At 36.4% G+C, this 27,018-nt stretch overlaps 1 protein-coding gene across 1 annotated transcript in view; it reads right to left on the reverse strand.

Annotated features, from left to right (window-relative positions):
* RYR2 (ryanodine receptor 2) overlaps positions 1 to 27,018 on the reverse strand; it is a 682,530-nt gene that overhangs the window by 170,749 nt on the left and 484,763 nt on the right. The window contains exons 40-51 of the mRNA XM_070228795.1: positions 25,687 to 25,830; positions 23,153 to 23,426; positions 18,487 to 18,601; positions 17,002 to 17,134; positions 16,693 to 16,796; positions 13,809 to 13,944; positions 13,017 to 13,203; positions 10,749 to 10,854; positions 8,728 to 8,848; positions 3,988 to 4,157; positions 2,311 to 2,531; positions 958 to 1,048 (exon numbers count right to left, since the gene is read on the reverse strand). Coding sequence (XP_070084896.1) covers positions 958 to 1,048; positions 2,311 to 2,531; positions 3,988 to 4,157; positions 8,728 to 8,848; positions 10,749 to 10,854; positions 13,017 to 13,203; positions 13,809 to 13,944; positions 16,693 to 16,796; positions 17,002 to 17,134; positions 18,487 to 18,601; positions 23,153 to 23,426; positions 25,687 to 25,830 — 1,802 coding nt within the window. The remainder of the gene's footprint in view (positions 1 to 957; positions 1,049 to 2,310; positions 2,532 to 3,987; positions 4,158 to 8,727; positions 8,849 to 10,748; positions 10,855 to 13,016; positions 13,204 to 13,808; positions 13,945 to 16,692; positions 16,797 to 17,001; positions 17,135 to 18,486; positions 18,602 to 23,152; positions 23,427 to 25,686; positions 25,831 to 27,018) is intronic.

A 27,018-nucleotide genomic window follows, 5' to 3' on the forward strand; every position in this document is an offset into this window, starting at 1 on the left:
TCAAGAAAATTTGCATGACAAGGGCTATCACTGATGATAAAACCCGGAAAAATGAGACTATCAGCAAGGATATAACTTACTTTATATAATTCATTAATTTCTCTAAATTTCTTAAACCAAAATCAATTTTCATAGAGAAAGACTGGTTTTGCTAAACACCTAGGGATGCTTAGTGCAACAGCAGCTCAAAAGCAGCAGCTCGTTCATATCTCAAACGTCTCTTTTACAGCACGATTATTCTTTGGCCATGAGGAAAAATGACGCTTCCTCGATGGCAGTGCAGAGTGGTCACCTGTAACAGTCCATCGCATGGCCATGACCCCCATGCACAGACCATGCTAGTAGATGTATTAGGATACGTCTAACATCATAATCCTGAGTCTGGATTGCAATATTAGATGACAGGAAAATATTCTCAGGTCAAAAAACAGTTGAAACTTGATCATTCGTGAACAGAATAATAGAGTTGGACAGAGAAAATGTCAATGACTTTTCTACATTCTGTGACAAACTAACTACATATACAGAAAGGTTATCCTTGAAACCTATGAAATGCTATTTGGAAACTGTCATTTGATTACTAACTTAGAAATTGTTGTTTTTAAAGCCTGCTCTTTATCCTTTCAGGTTGTTAATATTTTAGGCCAAACCCATTACCATGTTTTTCAGCCTAAGAATATCTTGGCTCATCTTCTCCTTGTAGCCCATTTTTTCCCATTGATTTGCATGTCCATCGACTTACAGGATACATCTTAGGATTTCCATGGTCTTTTATTACTTGTTTATTTTAGGCTAATATACACATATCTATAACTTGTATGCCCATTTCAATAAGTGGGAGAAATTTTCCAATGTCAAAGGTCAAACATGATGTATCTAAGAGATGTACATGTTGTAATGGGAAACAAAGTCAGAGGACCCAGTAATCAAATAACCACAAATACTTCCTATACTTACCTTAAGAGGCATCTTTGCATGTTCATTTAATAATGGGACATCAAATACTAATCTTCTGAGTAAGTGCTGCATCATAGAAGGTCTCAATTGGCTGGTGGAACAAAGCTAATTTTAATAATGACGGGAAATGTGTCTAAACTAAGTCATTAGATTAAATGATGTACCCAAGAACCTGGACCTATACCTCTCTTCAGATGATGTTAATTTCATGTGTTTCCAATACAAAGACAAACCAATAGTTACATAATTTTATAAAAGGTTACATTTCCAACTCATCTCCATCCCTCAGATCTGAAGACCAATCCCTATTTGTTATGGGAGATGCGCCTCTTCTGCTCCTTCCCTTCCCAATCTCACGCAACTGCAGACCCCACTGTTCCCATTAATTTAGTAAATGCTTCTCCCCTCATTCTAGTGGGTGGGAAGGATCTTCAGTGACCAGATTAGACGCAGAAAGAAGAGGGAGTGTAGGAGCAGGAGGGAGAAAAAAGGCTGAGGCAAATTTTGCCAGAGGAGGAAAGGAAAGACAAGTAATGCACAGTGAACATCTACCGTGTCGGGCAATCCTGACTGCTTCACCTCATTTAATATTTAGAAAATTGATTCCATTTTATGGAATTTGAGGGTCAGGGAGGAGCTAGTCTAATTTTCACTTCCCTCAGCCCATCTGTCTTCTACCCCACATACCACAGAATGAGTGAAAACCTTTCCTTCACCAATGTACAGTCAGGCTTCAAGCCTTCACCTCCAAAAGCTCCCGTCCAATTAGAAAGAAGCCATCACTCCAGCTAGAGGCCTGAGAAATGGCCACTTTCACCGATAGAACTTCAAAAGGAGGGGATATGTTTCTGGGTTTCATGGTAAGACATTTGAACACTTCCGGTTTTCCAGACTGAAGGAAATAGCCTTCATCACTGCCACACGTAAGTAATGCTTTAATATTATACTGTATCACTTTTTATATTTAATGTCTCTTTTTTCTTTTCTCTTCTGGAAGAGGAGTTAAAACCATCACACACAGTGAAAAAAGAATCTACTAATCTTACACTAAAGTGGCCATGGATTCCTCACGCAATCATCCTGCCCACCAACATCCAGAATAGCATAATCGGTCTAACACTTTACCCAACAGCTAGATATCCTAAAGGGGCTTGGAGGAATACTCCTGAACTTGACCAGGAGCAAGGGTGCTCTGCTAAGACTCATACATCAGTACATGGGACTATCTCAAATGAATTAATTTTTTGGCACAGAAATTGTTTCCAAAATTCATAATTTTTCAAGGGCCACACAGTAAATTCTCTTTCTTGAAGAAGAAGAAATTTGGTATTTTTGAGTTACTTGCCCACTTACCCACAAATAGAGAGTAAACAAACTTCTATGGAATCACGTTGAGCTTTGGTAAGTGAGCAGCCCTTAGAAAGTCTATACACAGTATGAAGTAAGGAGTCAATGAGGGAAGCATGGTGCTCTGTGCCAGCAAAAAGAGGAGCACATCTTGTTAACAAAGGCAACACGGCTGTGCAAAGGTACCGATTGAGGGCCAAGGCCATGTCTGTAGCACTCAAAGCAGCCTAAAAAGGAATTGGAGAATAGAAAATCATTTATGTTTGGCAGCAGACAATCTTCAAAGGAATCAACATGTTGACGTACAATTTCACTATCTAGAAAATGGCAAAAAAGATGAAAAATGTAATTGTATTCCTCAGTTATATCTTTAATGTGGTTCATATGATTTTTTTACCACAAAAAACAATCAACTTTCGGGGCTGGCCCCGTGGCCGAGCGGTTAAGTTCGCGCACTCCGCTGCACGCGGCCCAGTGTTTCGTTGGTTCGAATCCTGGGCGCGGACATGACACTGCTCATCAAACCCCGCTGAGGCAGCGTCCCACATGCCACAACTAGAAGGACCCACAACAAGGAATATACAACTATGTACTGGGGGGCTTTGGGGAGAAAAAGGAAAAAATAAAATCTTTAAAAAAAAAAAAAATCAACTTTCAATTGCTCATAAATAAATAAAAATGAGATGATACCTATTTCTTCAAAAAGCCCAAGAGGTTCATGGTCTATAATAAAATGTCAATAGTAGGAAGATGAAGACACTAATGATATCAATGAATATCAGCACTTTACGAGAGGAGGAAAGAGAAAGGAACTTATTCGTCTAACAGATCTCATATTCATAAATTCTTTCTGAATTCTATTTATTAATTTTATTTATATTTCTGCTTATGTCCACTGGCATCAACAATCAAAGGTAGATTGCCTTACTATGTTATCAACTACATTCTTTAGGTTCAGAATTTCATGTGAACACACTCAAGAAAGAAAAAACAAATTTCAGTTTCATTTTTATGATTCTCCTCTCATGGCTTTCAAGGAAGAGCTACTGTCAACTCAAGATCTGATTTCCTCTGAAATAAAGAGGACTTATTTAATTGAGAATAAAAGGAGGTATTATTAACTCCTAGAATAACATTTAGAACTTCAGCTTATTCTACAACATTTCAAAGAGCAGAACAGTTGCACCGACAATGGCAGATTCTCCATGTGGACCGCTGGATATACAGGACAGGACCACTGGATATACGTACAGATATATCTGTACATTAAAGAATGAAGGCACCAGGATGATATTGTAATTGGCATGACTCAACAATGTCCATTAAGCTTTCTTAAGACTTTAATTGCTTTAATTGAGAAGCATAATTGTTTAGGCCAACTTAGAGGTTAACAGGAGCCACTGTGACCTCTAAAATTAGTGTTATATGAACTTCTTATTGTCTTCCATTGCACCTGATCAGAATTCTTATCTTACTCTTGAGATTGTCAGTTTTCTCCACTATTCAGTGAAATCCTTGAGTACACAGTCTATTTTATTTTCTGCTTGCCCACTGCTTGCCTAAAAATATAATAGATACTCAATAAATATTTGGTGACAATAAATGAATCTATCTATTAAAGAATATCATAAGCCAAAGAACGAAGAGTCAAAAGTCGAGGGAATCAATTGTTTAAATCATTACCGTGTCTAAAGAAGCAGCAGCCCGGAGATCTGGCAGAAAGCCAACCTCTAGAAGATGGAGGAGGAAGTCTTGAACTTCAATTCCATAGACCCTGTCAAGGAACAAAACCATGGCTGCCTTGTGATCTGGGCAAAACCCCGCAGACATGTCAGGCTCCACCACATTCCCATCTAAAAGAGAGAAGGTGACACGTTGTTGTTAATGGCCATGCCATTCATGAGAGAGACTACAAATGGCTACTTTTGTAAAACATGGCATTCTCATGTTTTAAATAAAGTTATCTGTTGACTGGTTTTCTGTTCTTCTACTACCCACAAGCAAGTGCAGGGAACTGACTGAGGAAATATGACAGTACAATTTGAATCCAAGGTCATTTAAATATTACTTTCACATCCATTTGTTAACTGTGTCTATGACAAGAACATAGCATTAAGCTAGATACTAACAAGGAAACAACAAAACATCCAAAATTCACATTGTAAAACTAGGAGTAAATGCCATGAAAAGTTAAAATGTAAAAGTAAGGTTTTCACTCTTTTCAAGAGTAAGAGCTGCTTTTAAACATTAATGAAATCATGTACCCCTATGTGATAATCACGGTACACTTATTTATAGCTTAGGCAATTACAAAATGATGAAACAACTCTATGAGCCAGTTTGACTTTCAAATGAAACATGCTTCATTAATCATAATAGCATTTAACAACATTTAAAACATACTTGAGAGTCATTCTATTTTCTCTATAAACAGTCAGTGCTTGATGCCTATATAGATGAATGAGTCTGATTATAATTCCATAGAGTCATAGGTTGGGGATCATTGATATGAGGAATTAGGGGATTACACGCAAATTTAAAATATCAGAGAACCGGTGCATTCTTGCTTGACCACGTGACAATTATAGCAAACTGTTGCTGATAACACACCATAAGAGTCTACAAATAATATCACAGAATGTTTAAGAATGATGCAATGTTGAAGAAAGAAGGACCCAGGAAAAAATGATTCATGACCATAATGATCCTGAAAGAATAAAGTCAAAACTTTTTTTGTTTTGATTCAACGTCAATGAATGAACTTGATATTTAAATCATGAAATGAACAAATAACAATGTTTTAAGGCAAATTAGATTAAAGGCTAATACCAAATAGCTTCCATAGCTTCTAATAACACCTAATATAACTAATGCTTTCCTTCCTATAATTACAATAATAAGAATAATAGCTCTTGTAGTTTGTGCTGATGTCAGGCACTCTGCTAGGAATGTTACAGACATGATCTCATACAGTTTTCACAAGAACACCATGAAGTTAGTATTATTATCTTCATTTAACAGAAGATGAAAACTGATCTTTAGGGAAGTTAAATAATTTGTCCAAGTTCAAGGCTGTACACCTAGTAATTGGAAAAGTTAGATTTAAGCTAAGAAAAATTGGATTTAAAATCCAACCAAAGTTAATTTAGTTGTGAGGTTAAATCAGCATGCTATAATTTTCAATTAAAAATCTATATGAAATTCCAGTTCAATTTTCCTAAAAATCACATTATAGGTAATTTATATATATAAGATTCTATTATTTTAACATATAGCTGTGCCTAAGGAAATGATTGATCAACTCGTTGATCCTAAAATTAGGATTTGTTATTTATTTATTTATTTATTTATTTATTTAGGTGAGGAAGAGTAGCCATGAGCTAACATCTGTTGCCAATCCTCCTCTTTTTGCTGAGGAAGATTGGCTCTGTCCTAACAACTGTGCCCATCTTCCTCTATTTTATATGTGGGACACCTGCCACAGCATGGCTTGACAAGTGGTGCAAAGGTCTACACCTGGGATCTGAACCTGTGAACCTTGGGCCACCCAAGCGGAGTGCAAGAACTTAACCACTACACCACCAGGCCAGTCCCTAGGGTTTGTTTTTCAAACACTTATTCAAGTAGACATTCATTTTAAGGAATTCTACAACTATATCAGCCTGGGAATCAAGATTCATCCATTTGCTACAGTTACTGTTTTATTTGTCATCATCTCCTCAAACAAGCTGAAGACAATAAAGCTGACGAACCGCCTCCTCCCAGACTTCTAGCCTTTGAACTGGAATGAGGAGGGCCTCTTGCACAGCTGTACCCTGTGGTACCTGCATTATCCATTTGCCTGAAATTATTGCTCAGACAGTCTGTTCACACCTGCCTGGGCCAAGGGCTGCAGGGACAGAACATCTACTTTCAGGATTATCTGCTTGTCCCTCAAGTTTTCTGAACCCCTCCTTCTTTATTAGTCTGGGCCACACTCAAGTTCTAGAATAAGTATGATAAAAACGTTTGAGAAAGGCTTTAGCTAATACTGAGGTGGGGGGACGACTAACATTTAGAGGCAAACTTCTCATTCTAAATATAGAACATATAGTAATTATTACTGATAATTTGTGATGCTTAAACAACAACAACCATGACAATGACTTGTCATTGAAACATATGAAGAAATATTGATGGCTTAAGTTTTAAAGTTGATTTAAATGCATAACACGGCGAAATAAAAACACATAGGTTTCTGTCTATATTCTCTGTAAAAGGAAAGAGGTGAAAGAAAAATGTAGAAATTTAACAATGACCAATGGATTACATTTTAAAAACTAACTTTCAGTGCGATTGTGATAGTTCACAAAGAAATCCTTTAAATCCCAAAGTAGACAATATACTGCATATTTATAAAGAAAAACATCACAAAAATAATATTACTGTAGCATAACTAAGTAGAACAGGAAAGAATCAACTTGAAAAATCTTGAAGGCTGGTGAAGACACATCAACTGGAGGAAAACGGGGTATACTGGAGGAAATTGGGGAAATTCTGGAAGGGACATTCGGACGCTCTTAGAGTTCCTGTTCTTGGTTCTTTGTTATCACAAATTCTAACCTTAAAAATTTAGCCCTTCTCTGTTTCCTAATCTGTGTGTCACTGGTATTTTCTGATCTTTTTCCTAAAAGTGTCCCTTTTGTGGCTCAAAATGTAGGGGAATGAAAAGATGTCTTACTCAAGTAAACGAACACGAGTTAAAGGAGAGGTAAAAAGAAGGTAAACGAGAAAATCTGTATAGACACAAGAAAAAGAAACTGCCTGAAGTGGGGAAGACAAAAAGGTATGGGACAATTTGTAAGTTTAACCTTCCCTAAAATTATGAGTGTCCAATTATTATGGCTGTTTGTGTCACTGGGAGGTTTGGGTCTGTAAGGTTAGCACACACGAAACCTGACTTTCTCATAATCACATGGCTGGCAAGTAGGGTGAGCCTCCTTCAGTTACAGAGAGATCCCTTCATTCTAGGCTTGAGGTATTAATAGCCAATCTTCTCTGGGGCACAATTAATGAAAGAAAAGGATAACAACATGCACTTTCTATCTGATTCTGTTGTTGTTCTAAAATTAGAAGTTTATACAAAAATGAAATATGTAACAATATCCAACAAAGTATTGAAAACTGAACAAAATTGAAACTGGAAAAAGGAAAACTAAAGTATAATTTGGGATCTAAGACATCTTTTAGGTGCCTTCAATAATGGCTTAAATCTTTTTTATGGGAGGCAGACAGTGAACTGCCAACAGGGAACCGGGCCTCGGCCTCCACCATTTGCCGTTTCTGTCGTAGACTAGGCAGTGCAATGTATTAGTGTTGGGGTGAACTCAGGCCCTACCGCCACCCCCACAGTAAAGCATCTGCATTCACCCAATGCTGTCTGGGCCCTCCCTTCTCCCTACGCAACCTGGGCAGGAGGGCGAGGGGGCATAGGTACTGGGCACTTATAGAGAGAGTGGATTGATTTTATTTTACACGCTTTTGAGTTAATATTGGAAAACTAATCACAAGCAGTTTCGAAACCCAAAATGACATGTTGTATAAGGACAATAAACACTCAGGCAAAATGGAAAGAAAAATCTTTTTAAAACTTTCTCCTTAGTCTGGAAAAGAACACTTCTTTCGATGCATTGGCAATTTTTAAATCTCTAAGTCAAAAGCTATGATCATTGTTTGGAAAAAAGCATTATAAGAAAGTGACAACGAAAAGTGATGTGGATCAAGGCTGCTCCAGGGGGACAAGCCCAAGGCGTCCTGGCCTACATGCCGATCTATACGACCCGAATCACGTCTAACGTTATATGACTACACAATAACCAGACCCCACCTGCACTGATACCATTTTAATGACTTTTTACATGATCTTTCCTTTGTCTAGTAAAAATAAGTCACATACCCATGCCTTATAAACTTAGCCCTAACCCTCAACACATTGCAGCTCTTCACTGCCCGTGGGTCCTGTCCCCATGCTATTCTGAGAATAAAAGAACACTACCACCAGACCTTTAGAGTCCAAGAAATCTTTCTTTCGACTCCTCAGCTTGGCAAGCCCACATCAAACAGTATTACAAAGAGTGAATTAAAGGATGTTGATCAAGAAAGACAGAGAAGAACAGGGACCAAAGAACACTAGGAGATGTGTATTTCCTCTCTGGAAATTCTGAGATGTCACATAAAAATGAATTAAAATCTCATTGGAAACATAGCTGTTTAAAAACAATAAGAATAGAAAATGTTTTCCAAAATAATGTACTTTCTAATTCTTTCTTTTAAAGAAATTTATGTATCCTAACTATGTTGCAGGGAGAGAAACGTTGACTACTGACAACAATATTAAAACATCCAACGACCTACTGAATGACAAGGAATGGAAGGTGGCCTTACCTTTGGCTATTGTTGGCATCTGAAAACCAATGCTGATTACTCCCACCAAATCCCCGAGTGGAATTAGGGATCTCAAAATAGACCTGATTCTGATAGCTTCTCCTTTACCAGCGTGAATCAACTACAGGAAGAAAAATAAGGAACATGAGAAAAACTTTGTGAACTCAATGTTAAAATTCTATCCAGAAAATCTGAAGTATGCAAATCCAAATCTAAATTAATTTTCTGTTAAGTATACATATAAAGTTAGACCTCTCTCAAAAATTATTTCAGGCTTACATACAGGTATTTACCTGCCCACATAGTTTTCACTGACTTCAGTATACACTGAATTATATATACAACCTAGGCCAGCTGGTTTACCCATTAGAACAATAGTTTTTATCCTCTTTAGGGTATTAAAATATATTAAGAATCTGATGTCTATAATTGCTTACCCCCAAAATTACATATAAATGCCTATCCATTACATGAGCAATAATACAAGGAAAAATTATCTTTAGGCCCTGGATATATACTAATATTTACGACTGATTTAGCCTCTTTCTTGCCTTGTGATGAAAATGTAACTGTACGTCCCTCTATGGTCCACCCTGATTTCTCCAGTGATGCGTTTATAATGTAGGGAAAATGGTGAACATGGATTTTACCAAGTCTGTTAGACCGTCACTGGCTAAGTAAGTTCCCATGAAGCCCGTGGATCTGACACAGTGAGGACCCTCAGCCGGTCTCTGGAACAGGCGGCAGGCTTCCAGAGCCAGGCCAGGTGTCTGCTTCCTCCACCACTGGGTGTGAAACACAAGCCCAATTTCTGACACATAGGATATTCTCAACTAACGGTTGCTGAAAATGAATAAATTTCGGAAGTGCCAAGGGTAGTCCCTTATTAAGTCACTTCGTCTTGTTTTCCCCTAATGTAATAGAACGAAAAACTATTTATTAGCGTAACATCGCTCCTGGTTCCTTTAATCATTCACTTTAATAGGAAAAAGAACAAATATTGAGAGCAGAAAGCTTTTTGTTTGTAATCACCTCCAGCATACAAATTTTTTATAATCTATTCCCATTTACTATGCTGAAAATCTCATTAGCTACAAGCTAAGCTGTTAGGAAAATCAGACTCTTGGTTTTCTAACATTCCAACATTTCTCCATCCTGGGATTCCCTCTCTGTTCACAACAAAAGGTTATATCAAGAAAGATTTAACCTGTGGGTGTAAGAGAAAGAGACAAAACAAAAACAGAACCCCAAAAACCATAGCTTCTAAGGGTAGGGAGAAAGAGGTGATCTGTTAGCAACAGTCCCTCTGGCTTCCTGCTCACACCAGTTTAGAAGTGTATTTGCCTCCCACCCCAGCACTGATCAGTGTGTTTCAGACTCTGTCGTATCCCACTAACAGGTCATGAAGCTAATCTTATGGGACCTGGCTAGCATCTGTCAAATGAATAGAATAGAATGGAATAGAACGGAAGAGAAGAGAAGAGTAGAATAGAATAGGAGTAGAAAACATCAGAATGTATTACAATGTAAAAGTAAGTATTGTTAACTAATCAATAGGGACTGAATAGCTCTCTTCTTCCCCCTAACCTGCCTCCCACTTTCCCCTCAACCAGAGCCCAGCCTGTAGCAGCTCCCTCACAAAGACGAAATATTGTACAAGAAGAAAAGAACGCTTCATAGGAACGGTTGCTTTCTGCATGCACTAAAGTAGAAGAGAAAACTGTATAGAGAAAATGCGTTCTTTTCTTCTTAATGTATGGGGATGCTTATATGAGTTTTAGAGATATATGAGCAACTGACTATTCTATTCATGACTTGTTCTGAAATCTCATTACTAATTTTTACAACCAATAAGACATTTCAAACTGAACAAACACTTGTTCAGCAATTAGGCTGCAGATATTATTTTTAATGGAGCATGAAGTTTATTGGTTTTGTATGCTGCTGTGATCTTTGCCAGCTAAGAATGACTCAGAGAGAAGTAAGCCAGGATTGTTGCTCTTGGGCCCCAGAGCACTTACATGCATTTCAGGAGCACAGCGTCCTAATAGGTCAATTAAAGCTGCATAAAAGGTCATGATGGCATTCCCCATGTGGATAGTGTCATCTTCCTCCTCCTCCGTATCACTTTTGTGGATTTTTCAAAAAGAACAGAAAGCAAAGCAAAAAGGATAATAAAGTGACATTTCAGGTTTATTACATACTTTGCAGAGGAAATGGACCACTAGGTAATTAATTCTGTCTCTTCTGATACTTTTCATAAATGTGTTTAATTTATAGCTTGACATTTTTAAAAGAAAATAACAATGGGTTAAAGACCAGATGTGAGACTCTATCATCAAGAATACATTTGTGGGAACTTTAATGTTAAGATCCCTTTGAAAAGGAAAAAGAGGAATTGCTAATTTGGTGGATTCTGCTCATTTCTACTAGCAGACAGGGTATTAACAAAGAAAATAATTGACGGAAGGACTTGGTAAGTTTAGACTACTTTTGCAAATAGCATACATTTCAAGCACAGGTAACAAAGATCTGTCCTATAAGACAACATATGTAAGGCTCCCAGTACAGTGCTTTGCCCAGAGTAAGTACTTCACAGAGTTGATGACATGTACTCACCTGTCTCTTTACCATCTACTCCACCCCACCCACCCACTCCCAAGTAATCGAACATGTCTCTCTCCCCATCTCTGTGAGAAAAATAGAAATATTTCATTATCTCATTAATGAGAGACACCTCTGGAAGGCCCTGGAAGATCACATCATTCCTCCTTTAGGAGCTCGGTAAATAGCTGCCTCAGCTGGACTCAGCAGTGTGCAGAGTGGCATCAAGGCCTGTTGACAACATTGTTCCTGGCAGGCAAGACTGTCCCCAGCACCCTCAGGTGTACACCTGCTCATGTGGTCTGAGACCACAGATCTCTTGATATACTTTCTACTGCTGAAAGAAACTAAGGAATCCCTGGTCCCTCTATAGCTAACTGATAAATACATAACATACACTTGGAGAGGTCCCAGTCTGGAACCCTTGCCTTGGTGAGGACAGAACATTTATGCCCAGTCTATATGTGGAAGAACAAGGGTTTGCAGGACTACTTCTTTGCTTGGAAATTTGCCTCCAATTAGCCCTATGTTACATCTTTACCAGTGGTGACAGTAGTGTGGGTGCATGATCCCCTAGCAGGGAATTCACCTCCAAGATTAAAAAAATAGGAAGCAACACACCTGGATTAATTTATGCCCATTTCTGGAATCAAGTATTAATAACATAAACTGTGGAGAAATGTAACGTAGTTATTGCCTCCCTTAGCTGTCACAATATCAGCCCTGATATCAGTTCTCCTACATTAAACCTAGCACATATGGGGTTAAAACCAGAGCACTCATTCCCTGCTTACTCCCTGGCTTCCTGGCTCCAGAATCCACTATCTGCCATGGAGACAAATGGCCAAGGACACCCACTCTCAAATTCTCTTATCATCCTCCTCCCTGTAAGCAGCTTCCCAAGGCCTAATGCAGGCTGGTGGGAAAGCTCTAACCAGCAAAGCCACTGGCTTCCCCCCCAAAATGCCCCCAACTCCTACAAGCAGACGCATTCCTTGCAACTTTAAAAAACCCCTGGCCTCTCCTCTTTTGGGGAGACGAAATGAAACGAATTTGAGGACTCACTCTTGTCTCTCTCAGCTGATGTCACCCGAAATAAACACCCTTTCCTTGCCATAATCCTGGCATTCCAGTTTTTATTTGGCCCCTCTTCTGTGATGGGTAAGGCATAGATGTTTTTAGCCAGTAACAACAATACCTTGGTCAAGAATTTCACTCCTCAGAATGAGAACATCTCCTTTTTTGAACTTTACCACCATACCAGTTTAGTTAAGTCCCCCATCCTCTTCTTAAAGATCTCTTTCTCTCTCCCTATTACCATGAAAACTCGTTCTAGCTAGCTTCCCACTAAACTCTACTCTAATTTCAAAGGCTCACCTGCCATCATTTGTCATAACTCACTTTACCATAGCCCCCTGGGAAAATTCACAAAATGCATCTCCTCCTACAACCTAAATTTCTCTCTACTAAATCCACATAATCTTCCTCAGGTCTCTTTGTTCATTCGACCTATTCCAGCAGAAAATTCCATCCATTCTTCCAAGGCTAACACACTTGATTTTTCAAGGGGAGAAATCATGAGTACCAGAGAGTTATATTGCAATTAACAGAACACATATCATATTTTGTAAAATTTCAAGTCAGGTAGCATAATTTTCTCTTACGAGTGTGTATATTAGACCTACGGGGTTCTACTGGATCCACTAGTTGGTGAGGGACCATCTCGGGAAGGATCCTCAGCTATTTTTATGGCTTCTTCCATGACTGCAAGAAGACCATTCCCACCTTCCCCTCTCAAAGCAGGACCAAAACACTCAGGCCTCCGGATGAGCAATCTCACCACAACATTTGCATTTTCTTCCACACTCTCCCCTAAAATCAAATGGGGAACAGAAGTAAACAAACATTGATTATATGGGCGTTCTAAGCAAATAAATACTATACTAATTCATTTATATTCAAAGACAAATAACTAAAACCAAAGAACATAGTAGTAAAGCCAAAACTGAATCCAAATTACTAGTTTTACATATACAAAACACAGTAAATTTCTTTTCTTCAATTTACTTGAAATTTTCAAAGTAAAGAAAAGGATTATGGAGGCATAAACTCTTCATTTTGGTTAATTCATTACAGGAAATAAAGTCATAATCCTGGCTATTATTATAGCTTATAAAAACTGTAACTATATTATAGTTTGCATTATAGATTTATATTATAGCTTATAAAAACTATATATTGTAAAAACTGTAAGTGCCTAAAAATTTTAATTTAATAATGAAAGCATAGCATCACTATCAAAATATATATTATAAAATAAATTACTACTATGTAAAAAACTACTGAATATAAAATATTAAATTTATTTACTAATAGTTAATTCCTTCATGAAAATGTTGGGATACATTGTTGTTTTATACATCTATTTTTATGTGTTTTAATAATGACCAAAAATGACCCCAAGCATTCAATCCTACCATTACAGAAGACGGCAAATCTGAGAAAGTCAAGATATCTCTCTCCTTCAACTGGATTCCACCCAATGTCTGGATAACCTTTAGACACCAGCATCTGGCAACTCTGCAGTCCACAACCAGCCAAATATCGAACTACCTACAAACAAGACAATAAACAAAAGCGTTACTCCTCGGGCGAGAAGTCATTCGATGCTTACATTACCCGTGCTAAATGATATCCTCAAAGGATGGTTTAAAACAAATACATTTCTGCAAATTCTTCTTAATTTCATGACAATCCTCATGAACTCTCTGTAGCAAAACCTTAAAATTAAGAAATATTTATAAATCATAAGGAAATGCTAACATAATAAAAATACGTATAAACTAACTCTATGAAAAAAATTCCTAAATTGCATATCATTTGAGACTTTTATCTACCAAAGTCATAACACTTGACAAACTTCAAAAATGTCTAATGACCTTTGGCTCAATGTAAAACCTGAATCCATCAGAGATACTGAAAGATCCATCTGACACACAACCTTATTTTAAAGAAGTAAATTACTTCCAAAATGATTTCAATTAAAAGGGAAGGGAGGGTGTGAGAAGACAGAGAAGTAGAGACAACTAAGCTTAGAGTCAAATATCCTTGGGTTGAAATCTGACCTGTGTCAAGACTTACTGGATCATTTTGAGCCATGGTTTCACCGTCTATAAAATTTGGGATAACGCCACCTACCTTTCAGAATTGTTGAATTTAACACATTAAAATTTTTGCATAGCTTTGCCTTTAAAATATTCTATTGTATATGAATGTTGGTCCTCTACAATATTTCCTAACTGATCCAGTTTTAAAAGAAATCCCTAAACAAGTCATTATCAATGGCGGTAGATTGTTAGAGGAGCAACTTATCAAACAAATTAAGTTACACCCAGCTCAATCACAAGCTAAATCAAGATTAAAAAGAAATAAGTAATACAGCTAAAAAGATTTCATATCAAATTTATTGAGGTATAATTTGTGTGCAATAAAATCATCTATTTAAAGTATAAATTCAATGAGCTTTGAGAAATTTATACATCTGTAAAAACACCCACAATCAAGATGCAGAACATTTCCACCACCCCTCAGGTCCCATGCCTTTTGCACTCCATCCCTCTCTACACGCTTAGCCTTGACAATCTGCTGTCACTACAAATTAGCTTGCATATTCTAGAACATTTGCACATGTAATCATCCAGTATGTGTCTTCTGTGCCTGGCTTCTTTCACTCAGATTAATGATTCTGAGATTCATTAACATTGTAGCACATGTCAGTGCTTCAATCCTTTTTATAGTCTAATAATGGCATTCCACTGTATAAGGAAATATCCCAGTTTTGTTTATCCATTCATTAGTTGATGGACATTTGAGTTGTCTCTAGTTTTTGGCTAAATGAATAAAGCCATTGTCAACATTCATGGCCATGTCTTTGTGTGGACATATATGTTACTTCTATTGAGAAAATACCTAGGAGTGGAAAGGCTAGGGGTATGTTTAGGAAAGATGTATTTTAACTTGTTAAAAAAATGACCAAACTGCTTTCCATCTAACTTCACCATTTTTCATCTCAACAACAGTAGATGAGTGTTCTTGCTGCTCCATATCCTCCTCAAAATCTGACATTACCAACCTTTTTAATAGTAACCATTTTAATCATAGATAAAAATATTTTAAACTATGTATATGAGGTTAGTCAGAGATGTAAAACTTCACGATCCTTGACTAGCGTGCCAGACGGATGTGGGCAAGAGTTCACTGTTTCATGCCTTCAACAGCTATGCGTCAAGGTTCCACCCAACGCCAATGCTGTTCTCTACGACTGACACAAAACAGTGAACAGCAGAGAAAAAAATGCCCTGAACTCACGGGTCTTACATTCTGGTATGGAATAGATTTTTTAAAATATGTATAGATTTTAGTAAAATATACTTATTTTAAAATATAAATATTTTTAAACTATAAATATTTAAACTATACTTATATAAATATAAATATAATCAAAGTGTATATTTACATATATAATATACAAATATGTATTTTCATGACTAAAAAAGAGCCATGAGGACGTTGGCAAAAGAATATTGCAGATGGCCAGCACAGCAAGTGCAGAGGCCCTGAGGCAGGAGCACACCCGGCAAGTTCCAGCGACAGCAAGGGGTCCAGTGTGGCTGGTGTGAAAAAAGAGATCAGAAGAGTTGTAGGAAGTGAAGCAAAACTAATAAGTGAAGTCAGATGCAGTAAGAGCCATTGCAATGCCTTTAGTTTTTGCTTGAAGTGACACAGGAAGTCTTTGGAGAGTTCTGGGCAGAGGATCAATATGATGCTTTTAAAAGGCTCACTTTGGCTGCTAAGTAGGGGAGCAAAGGAAGGATCAGAAAGAATACTTAGAATGTATTTGCAATTAAAATATGGGGGAAATTTATCTATATCCTGGCAAACATATGTGTCACTTAATATGCTTAAGGGTGCACGGACCTAGTGTACCACTGATGCCTTGCACTGTAAGATATAAACTTCTGTGTGATATAAAATCTGTGCAGGAGATGTTAAAATCTTTTAAGAAACTGTGATTAAAGGAAAAGGGAAAACAGAAAGGACAAGAACATGCAAGAATACAGATAGAGTAAGCTGATGCCCTTTTCAGAGAAAAATGCATGTGGTCAGAGGAAACACCTTATCTCAAATTTGTTGTTCTTTATAATGATAATATTATATATAATATATGTAACATTTATAGTACATAATATATATTTTAATTATAGTGATATAACTATATTATAGTTATATTTAAATAATCTTGAGAAACAGCTATGAACAAACATAACTCACCCAAAAACATGAGGCAGGAATGTTACTTACCTTTTCCAGATCTGGCTCACGCAAAGCTAAGGCTAGTTCATTATTATCCATCACCGAGGCTGCCGCCACATCCAATGGTGTGGAACCTCTCATAGCTGGTGAGGCTGTTCATTCAAATGAAGATGAAACAAAATTTGAATTGTGCTGCAACTATGAATTCCATATAAAAACCAACTTTCACTTAAAAGTTAATTTCTAAGTGCAATACATACTGCACTAATCTAAGTTAATTTACTTTGAAGTTTAATTTTTAAATGTACTATGTATATTCTATCTTAAAGATGAAATTAAAGCCAGACATTTACTTACCGAGACCAACGCTGCTGTTTTCCAATAAATAACTGAGATGATCAAACATAGCTTTTTGATTCTGCCTACTTATACGACAGAAGTAACAGAGAAAACGGCAACAGTTGGCCACCATCTTGGGAAAAGTGATTTCCTACAAAAAGAGCATTTAGTTAGCTGTGAAAGCAAATGATCTTTACAATATTAAATTTAGAAGTTGAGGTCTCAATCACATTGTCAACGCACTTGTGCCCATGTCTGCTGAGCCTCAGATACTAAAGACCTTCAAACATGCAGACTTTGACTCACCTAGTCCTTGAGCCAGTGAAAATCAAGCTGGCACTAATTTAGAGAACCCATTACCATCACTGGGTTGACCTGGAATTAACCTACAGCCCTAAACCTAAAGGTGGCATGAGTCTGGTTTAGGGATCAGGTGGACTCAGTTATGATTCCTGACCCCACTAACAGCAGTGCTTCCTTGGGAAATTATTCAGTTTCAGATTCTGTTCTATAAAATTGGAATAAGATGGATAATAATAGTTTAGGTAAAGGAAAGGGAGTTCAATGAGACAGTTTGTGAAAAGTACCCAGTTTAATACTTGGAATCGTATGACAGGGTGTTCTTATCATCAGTGTTGTTGTTATAATTATTATTATTAAGATTTCAGGAACTCACAGCATCCCCACCTTGCACATGACTTGTCTGCTCTGATGAGCATCCTGACCAGAAGGCCTGCCTGCTAGGCCCCATCAAACACATCTCCCTTGAGAGCCAAATTTAGTTCTAGTATACCCAAGATGATCCCGGAGTCCTTCTTTAACAGAATACTTTATAAATATCTGTCTAACTGGTACACTGAACATGAGAAAGATGGACTCATTTCCATATTTTGAAAAATACACCTTAAAATTTTAAAAAACATTGAAACATATTTTGCCCATCAGAGGTCATAATATTATACTGATTTATATGAAGTTATTTGTTATATTACTCTAGACATTTGGTTTTAAAGAATTTTATTTTAAATTTTAGTCACTTAAGAATTCACTTTAGAGTCTTAAATAAATACAGTACACTCCAGAGCATCATCCTCATGTGTTGTTCTGGATCAGGAATTTAGTGGAACCAACTGTCATCTGAATCAAGGGTCTGAAGAGTGTGGTTGTGTTATGGACTTCTAAAGTGATGGAAGCTGATTAATTCAAAGTTTTTAAAATTAGTATAATATTAATTTTTAAAGTTTCCAAATATCCCCTAAAAGAGAGTAATATAGGAGACAGCAAATTATACAGCATAAGATAGAAATTGTTATCAATATCCAAAAAAGAAAACTAGTAGCATATTCAACGCTCAGTCTGCAAGGTTTTGTTTGTTTTTTTCAAAAGTGTTCTTTAAAAAACAGTCATCCTAAGAGGATTTAAGAAATTCTCATTAAGGATATGCAATGCATCTACTCCAGGAGGTTGTAATAGATGGCATCCCAAGAATCAATTTTCTTTTACCTTGGACTCCCCGCCTCCAAGGACATTCACCATGACCTCCATCACGGTCTCATGCATCCCGAGTGCCCTCATGAGATTAGGGTGCTGGTAGAACACTTTATTATTCATGATATCCCTAGAAAGGACGACACAGACGTGGGAGGAAGCACAGAGGTCAGAGCAAAAGTTAAATAAAAACTGATCTGAGATCACGATAAATCTTTTGGAAATAATTACTGGCATGCATGAAAAAGTAAGGGCAATCATAGATAAGCTACAAAAGTTAACGAGCACAATTAATTGAGTTTTCCCCCCAAAATACTAATAGCCTACCAAAAATAGTATACAAGTTGTCCGTCATTTTCAATTACAAGATGTGTACTAAATATGTAAACAGTTTACATGAAATATAGTTTTGGACACTTATCATTCCTAAATTTATGGATATCCAAATGTGTTCAGCCTTCTATTAGAAAGAAATATGAATTAGTGTTGTACTATGTTAATATGAGAATTCCTATATAAATTCTTGACATATAAGTATCTCTGCCTTTCATATGTATGCTATTTTTAGTACTATATTCAATATTTATATGTGTAATTACAGCAGTGCTGTTTCCTGTTACATTTACATTATCATTTTGGTGAAATGCTTTAAAGGATACATATTCTCCAAGAGAAACTGAATACATGTGAAGTGCAGGTACAAGTGGTCCAACTCATTAAAATGGACACTCAATTTAAAGAAACAGCAACAGGTGATACCTAAAATGTTTCAGATTGTTGATATTGCATTACACACTATTACAATATGTATGAAAGGATCTTAATATTTAGTAGTCATTGTAAATAAAGAGTTCTCTTGATTTTTACTTTAACATAAGTCAGATCAATTGCAAGTCTTTTCTACAAAACACTTTCCTGTCAGAGCTATAGCAAGAAAATATAGCCTCCATGAAAACAGACTTTCCCTTTGAATCTAATTTCCTTGAGTCATTCACCTGATCATTTAGTCATATGCTAACTTTTAGTTTTCTGGCTATCTCAAGAAAGAGGAATAATGTGATTCTTGTATGATTCTTTTCCTTGTTTTAGTTTTTCACTTTTAATTTAGTTTTGTTTTAATAAAGAGAGCTTGCAGATAGCACAACTCAGAAAAATGACTTTGGGGCCCAGGACTGATAGAGGTCTGATCTATTTCACACAAGAACAACTCCAGTAAAGAAAGACATCCTTTTCCTTCACATTAGACAGCAGCCTGTTTGTCAAGAGAAACGTCAACTCTCAAACCACAGTTGCAATTACAGGAATTCTCTCTCGTTAATTCAAATCCTTTTGCATGGCCTAACTTTGGAAAGTATTTAATTGAAAAATCTTGTTTGCCTTTAGTTTTAGGTACATTAAATGGATTTCTAATTCTACTACCCAGTAGGTGAGTTGTCACTTATTAAATGTGTCCTTTTGTGGAATATTTCTAGGACCACAAAAAAGTAACCTTTTATTTTGTTTAGTAGTCATTTTGAGTTTTATCACTACTGAGTGATTTATGTTAACAGCAAATAATACTGTTACATGTTCATTTGAGAAAGACAGTGCCCTCCATTTCCTGGAAGGCTTCCTTTTTCATTTGGTTAATGAAGATCACTTCTTATGAGAGGCCTCTCCAGGTTAAATTTAAGTATTAGTATTCCAAAAAGGACTCATTAATGCTCAGACAATTATAAAGACCATAAAATTTGCTTTTGTTGTTTAGGATTTTTTTGTTCTCCCTCTTTCTCCCATTAGTATACTTATTTTTGGTGTGCACCCATGATAACAATTTTGGAATATAACCTTCCAGTTTATTTTTATGATTTCAAATAGGCCCACAGCCAATATATAGTGCTGTGTTCTGAACTTAAAATGTATATAAATGATATCCATTCTTTGTTTTTTTCCCTCAGGATTATTTTTTAGGTCATTCAAAGAAAACACTGGTTATTTTATTTGATTAGTTTTTTTCAAAGAACCAACTCCAGGTTTCTTTAATCCTGTTTATTGTTTCTTTGCATTCTATTTTATCCATGTTAGCAGTTATCTTCATTACTTCCTCTTTTAGCTGATATTTATATAACTAGATTAGCTTTTTCTATCTTTTTTTGGCTAAATATTTCTTCTACATCACATTTCAACATTCTATATTCCAGATTTCTATATTTTTATGTTTAGGTATTTTTCTTGCAAACATTATCTAGCTTAATGTAAGTTTTAATTTTTCTCTGATGCATTAATTTCCTTATTCTCATATCCTCAAATTATGCAAACTTATTAATGATTGCTTAGATTTATGCATATATGCATCAGTAATATACTTACTAAAATGTATTGCTTCCAGTTCTTTTTCTCTGAATTCCGTTTTCTTTTCTCTAACGCATACCTTTAGAGGGTCTTTCAGTGAGGGCCTATAAGTAAATATTCCAAAATATGTTTGTTTTGCCCTCACTTTTGAATACTCAATATAAACTCTAATCTCCAAATCCACATGAAGCATGAGCTCATTGTGTCGAATTCTCAGTTGGGTAACACATTCTAATTGGTTATTTTGATGGTTATTTCCTGTCAGAACTTTCAGTGTAGTATTCCACTGAGTTATGATCTCTAGTTTTGCTACTGAGAATTCTAAATATTATTGCTTTGCAAGTATTCTGGCTTTTCTCTTCACTTGCTTTTAAAATAGTCTGTATTTTTTTTTCATGCGGTTTCACCACAGGATATCCAGCTGTGGATGTGCAACTATTTGTGCTTTATGAATCTGTGAATTAATGTTATTCATCAATTCCGAAAACTCAAGCCAACAGCTCTTCAAATATCCCCTTTCTGTAGTTCATCTACAGTCATGCGTCTCTTAACAATGGGGATACATTCTGAGGAATGTGTCATTAAGAGATTTCATCATTGCGCAGACATCACAGAGTGTACTGAAGGGGAACAAAATTTGCCACCCCAAAATGTGTCTTTAACGTGAAGGTTATTTTAGGCTAATTATTTTTAAGAAACAAAAGACTCAGAAAGTTTTTCTTGTTACCTCCCTCTTAACTGCCTAAAAGAACTCAGATAAAAAAACCTGTCTCAGGAAGTGACCTCTCACCTTAGCGTAACATGAACTAGATGATAGACAGGGAGAAACGGAGAAAAACATGTTTGTTGTCCTCCCCTGTTCTTCTGTTTCTGTGGCCAAATATTTGTTTTCCAAATGTTTGCTCCTTTTCACCTGCCTGTGAATTGCCTTCCTTCCCTTTGAACCCTGACTCTCCCCTTTCCCAGCATCTTCTTTTGTCTTTAGCTGAGGATGGTATTTAAGGTGAGGGCTTCAGTTATTTTGGCAAGTTACTCCTTTTTCCTCTGTTTCTTCCATGTTATTAAACTTTTGTTTCTTTTTCTCCTGTTAATGTCTCATGACAATTTAATTCTTAGACCAACCAGAAAAACCTAGAAGGGAAGATGAAATTCCCTCCTCCTCTACAGTACTTACACAAACCTAGATAGTACAGCTTTACTATACACCTAGGCTATATGGTACTAATTTTACGAGACTACCATCATATATGCGGTCTGTCGTTGACCAAAACATCACTATGCGGCACATGACTGTATTGTGTCTTTTCTAGAAATTCTATTCAGCATATGTTGGACCTTCTTATACTATCACCTAGGTCTCTGAACTTCTCTTTTATATTTCATTATCTTTATCTCTCAGAACTGCATTACTGAGTGACCTCCTCAGATCTATGATCCAATTTACTTTCTCTTCAGCTATATCTTATCTGTAATTTCATTAACTCACTGTTTTTAATGTCAATTATTATATTTTTTCATTTATAGAAGTTCTATTTGGATATTTTTCAAATCATCAGACTTTTTACATGTCTTATTTTGGGAGATTTTATTTATCCCCTTATATTTTTAACCATTTTAAATACAGTAATTTTATGTTCTCTTTCTCATATTATCTAAAGTTCTTGGAGGAGGTGTTCTAACTTCCACTATTTATTGTATCTGCAGATGCTATGTATGGTGGATTGTTTCCTTATATGCTTTGCACTTTTTGATTGTAGGCTAATCTTTGATAGTATTTGGGTTTTTCCTGCGAGATTTCAGTGACTTAAGTTGAAAAAGCATACCTCCAGGCCAATTTTTATGTTAATTTCTCAGGTTGGGGATCCTGAGACTATGCATGAGGTATAAACATAAACCCCCAAATCCACATGAAGCACAACATATGATGCTGAACTCTCAGAAGAGTTGCTTTTTTTCCCCTGTTCTTTTTTCAAGGCCCAGCATAGACAGACTTCCTTATTATTTCCTGCTGGTGAGTGTTTGTGCCCCCATGGATTTTAACGTGTTTTTATTAACTCATATTTTTATATATGATTATACATTACTGAGAAACTAATTAAAAAAAAACAAACACTAAGATATTTTCTGTTTATCACAGCCACCTTCATATCTAGCTGTAAAATTGGTCACATTTTGTCATTGAGCAACTTTCTATTTAGCTTTAAAACATAATCTCTAGAAAAACAGCAATTTAATTTAATGATCATATAATCTAGACAGTATATTTGTGTTAATGCACCTACTAATTGGAATAAACAATTAGAAAAAATAAATTTATAAAATAAAAGTTTGTAATAGTTAAATAATTTACCCTAATCCACGAATCATAAGCTTCTCTTCTTCTTTGCCCATTCTCACACTCAGCAGAGAACGGATCTGACCGAGAGACGCCAGCAGGTTGATGGTATCCTCCACAGAAACACCATTTATAGTATAGGTCTTTGGCAGAGCCCGAACCAGACCTCCAATGCCATCATATTGTCGATGGAGCAACACAAACATGGCCCTCACCAACTCAGGGTCTTCAATGACAGACTCTTGAGCCCATCGGACCATGGTCTCAGAAATCAACTGCTGAAGAGTGGCTGCAAAGTCATTATGGATATTTTTAAAAAAGGAAGAGAAGAGAAGACAAATTAAATTGGGCATTTCAACTGCATATCTCGTAGCCCCAAACTGGTATCTATATTTATACAAAAACTGAAAAAGACTAGGAATATTCTTAATATTTATATTATATATAATATATATAAAATCATAAAATGTTTAAATGAAGTTTAAATATAATATATATTAAATGAATGTTCAATGACAAATGAAGTTTAATGATAATGAATGTTTAATAAGAAATGAAATTTAAATATAACATACATAACATTATATATATGTCAATAAAGATGAATTATAGACATGCAAGGATAAAAACATACAAACTTTCCTTTAAAAAACATTCTTATAATTAAAGAATTTAAGCTGTTTCAAAATTGCAACCACTTTGCAAAACTACTGTTGGCAATCCACAGGGCAATCAATACATGTTGTCCTGTTACTTTTACTTTTATTTTCTTTGCTCCAATATTTTCCTCCCAGAAGATATGATATCATACATCCCTATAAAGGTCAGTCATGGGCCTTCAAGGAGCTATCTATCAAATTGTCTCCTCATTTGAGTCATTTGCAATAGTGACCTCATGTAATTGTATTTTTACTTAAATTTGGATCCCCAATTGTCACTTAAGATGTCCTCAAAAGGATTTGATTGTGAAGCTGTATTAAAGGAAAAAGTTATACCATACATAAAAGATTACTTGCAATGTAATGTGTAATGTAGTACACTTAACAGTAATAGAACGTCCAAAGCTCTTACAATAAATACTAAAATCATCAAAGCTAAGTAGGGTTGATGTGACCAGTTCATCCAAAGTGAGGTACTTAATTCCTATCATCAATACACCAGCTGATTTTCAAAAGAAGCTGTTTAACCTGTTTTAACCTATACGTTATTTAAGGAAAAACAAAAACTACCAATTTTAACCAAATACAAAATGCAGAGAAAATACCAATACACTTCCACATATCTCAAAACCATGCTGTCACTTTTTTCCTTTTGCTGAGGAAGATTCCCCCTGAGCTAGCATACATGCCAATCTTCCTCTATTTTTTAGTATGTGGGCTGCCAGCACAGCATGGCTGCTAACAAAGCAGTGTAGGTTCGTGCCTGGCAACCAAACGTGGGCCACCGTAGCAAAGCATGCTGAACTTAACCACTAGGACACCAGGGCTGGCCCCTATGCTGTCATTTTTAAACGGTCAAAATCATAAACTTGATAATTACAAAAAGTAATTCATAAGAAATTTTGAATTCTGATTTTTAAGATCTGCCTCAAATTTGACTGTGATACTGAAGAATAAAGTTAGAAGTAATTGTATGGATTAAGGGTTTCCCTTGTAAGTTAGCAAAGAAAGAAAAAAATCTGGTGTGTTTATTTTTCTTCTTTCAGTAAAAGCTGTTAATAAACCAGTGCTGCATCTTAAAATGAATGGAGCCTTAGAAGTGAGACAGTAAGCAGGCTGGATCTCACAGACCTACTTCTTGAACCCCTTAAGGATGAGTGTGCTGTGTCTGAGAGACTCATTGCCCCAGGGTGCTTATAGTCATGCATCGCTTAACAATGGGGATACCTTCTGAGAAATGTGTCATTAGGCGATTTTGGCATTGTACAAACACCATAGAGTGTACTTAGACAAATCTACATGGTATAGCCTTCTATACATCTAGGCTGTATGGTACTAAACTTACAGGACCACCAATGCATATGCAGTCCATCGTTGAGTGAAATGCCATTATGTGGTGCATGACTGTATTTGGTTTCACAGAGTATTAGCGATTACCATCTAGTTAAATAGGGTATGGACAAACTGGAAATGCATAACACTTAAGAAAATATTTCAGAACCAAAATATAGTTACGGACTATGTATTTAAACTTTAAGAAAAGTTTTAACTTGATGCAAGAATATTTGAAAATCAATAGCATAATATTTAGATAGGAAGGCTAAATTACTCATTTATACTTTCTCTTGATAGTCTCTGATCAAATACCTAAATTTTTAGTTCTTTAGGGAACCCACCCACCGTTACAATGCTGCTCTCTCAGTCTCTTCCTACAAATATAGTTTGACATGCTGTCTACTTCTGATGGCTGCAGGCATTTACTTAAGAATCTGACTCTTAGAAGTTGCAAACTCAGTTCTCTCCCTGGCTCATCGAGTATGATATTGGTACAAAGGATGAATAAATGTCAGCACTTGAGTCATTTTGCCAGCACCCTTTCACACCACTTACAGGACTTCTTGGAGTCACTCTCAACTGGTTTTTCAGCTTGTTTCTTCTTCAGGTATGTCACCTTTTCTACCAGGGACAGCAGACGTCCTCTAATTGTTAAATCACTGTTTCCATCCAGAGACCCATCTTCATCCAGCTCAATTCCTAGCAGGAAAAAAGCAAAGAGAAAGAAGAAAAGAAAAAATCTATTAAAAACAATATATTTAGGGGGCCAGCCCCGTGGCCGAGCAGTCAAGTTGCAGCGCTCCGCTTCGGCGGCCCAGGGTATCGCCAGTTCAGATCCTGGGCGTGTACATGGCGCCGCTCATCAAGCCATGCTGAGGCGGCATCCCGCATAGCACAACCAGAAGGACCCACAACTAGAATATACAACCATGTACTAGGGGGCTTTGGGAAGAAGAAGAAGAAAAAAATAATACATTTAGGAGAAATCATTATCAGGCTTTGCAACTTTTTCCATCCATAGCTTAAAGTAATGCTGCCATGTCTCAAACATTTGACAACACTGACTTAAGCACTCCTGCCCACTAGCACTGAGAGATGAGATTCGCTCGTTGGCCCTTTTTCCTCCTTTCTCTTTTTCCTCTGTTCCTTTGGGCTCAGAGCTGTCAGCAGCCAGCAGTAAACATAAAACTGAGCAGAGAGCAGAAAGACTCTTTTTGGAGTCAACATCAATTCTGCTACTTGGGCTGACCCATACGCATCTCAGACTTTGGGCACTGTCTTCCTAGACCTAGTTCTGCCCTGTCTAAAAACTTCCCTGGGCTTTTATCCTTCTCACTTGCCTCCAAAAATGTCAGTGGTATTTTAATAAATTGAGAGACAAAGAGAACAGGCATAATTAGGTATCCTATACCAAGGAATGCTTCCCAACTGAAGCAACAATGCTACCATTTTACACATCCCTTTATTCATAGTGTAACTTTCATAGTATAACTTTCTGGCAGTCATTTAGTAGTTCTTCATTATAAGCTGAATTCGTATGCAAGGAAATTCTTTTATTCTTTTCATTAAAATAAAATAAAAATAATACACCTGGTGCTTATGTATCACTTAAGAAATGACTAATTCATTTTCCTTCACTGGAACACATATCTTATCCACATCACTGCATAAAGAGAGAAAGAACCATACATCCAATCAATTCCATTTTAAAAGTTCCAAGAATGAAAGACGGAGAGAATTCCCTTAATAGATCTTGGCTACTGACATATAACTTAATGCAAGATTTCCTTAGACGTTAGTTTCAAAGATGTATGCTGGATTTCTTAGGCCAGTCCTAAAAAGTGGTCCCTCAACCAGTTTAAATACAACTGTTTAGGATCAAATTTC

This window comes from Equus caballus, chromosome 1 (assembly GCF_041296265.1).
Source record: "Equus caballus isolate H_3958 breed thoroughbred chromosome 1, TB-T2T, whole genome shotgun sequence".
Taxonomy (NCBI): Eukaryota; Metazoa; Chordata; class Mammalia; order Perissodactyla; family Equidae; genus Equus; species Equus caballus.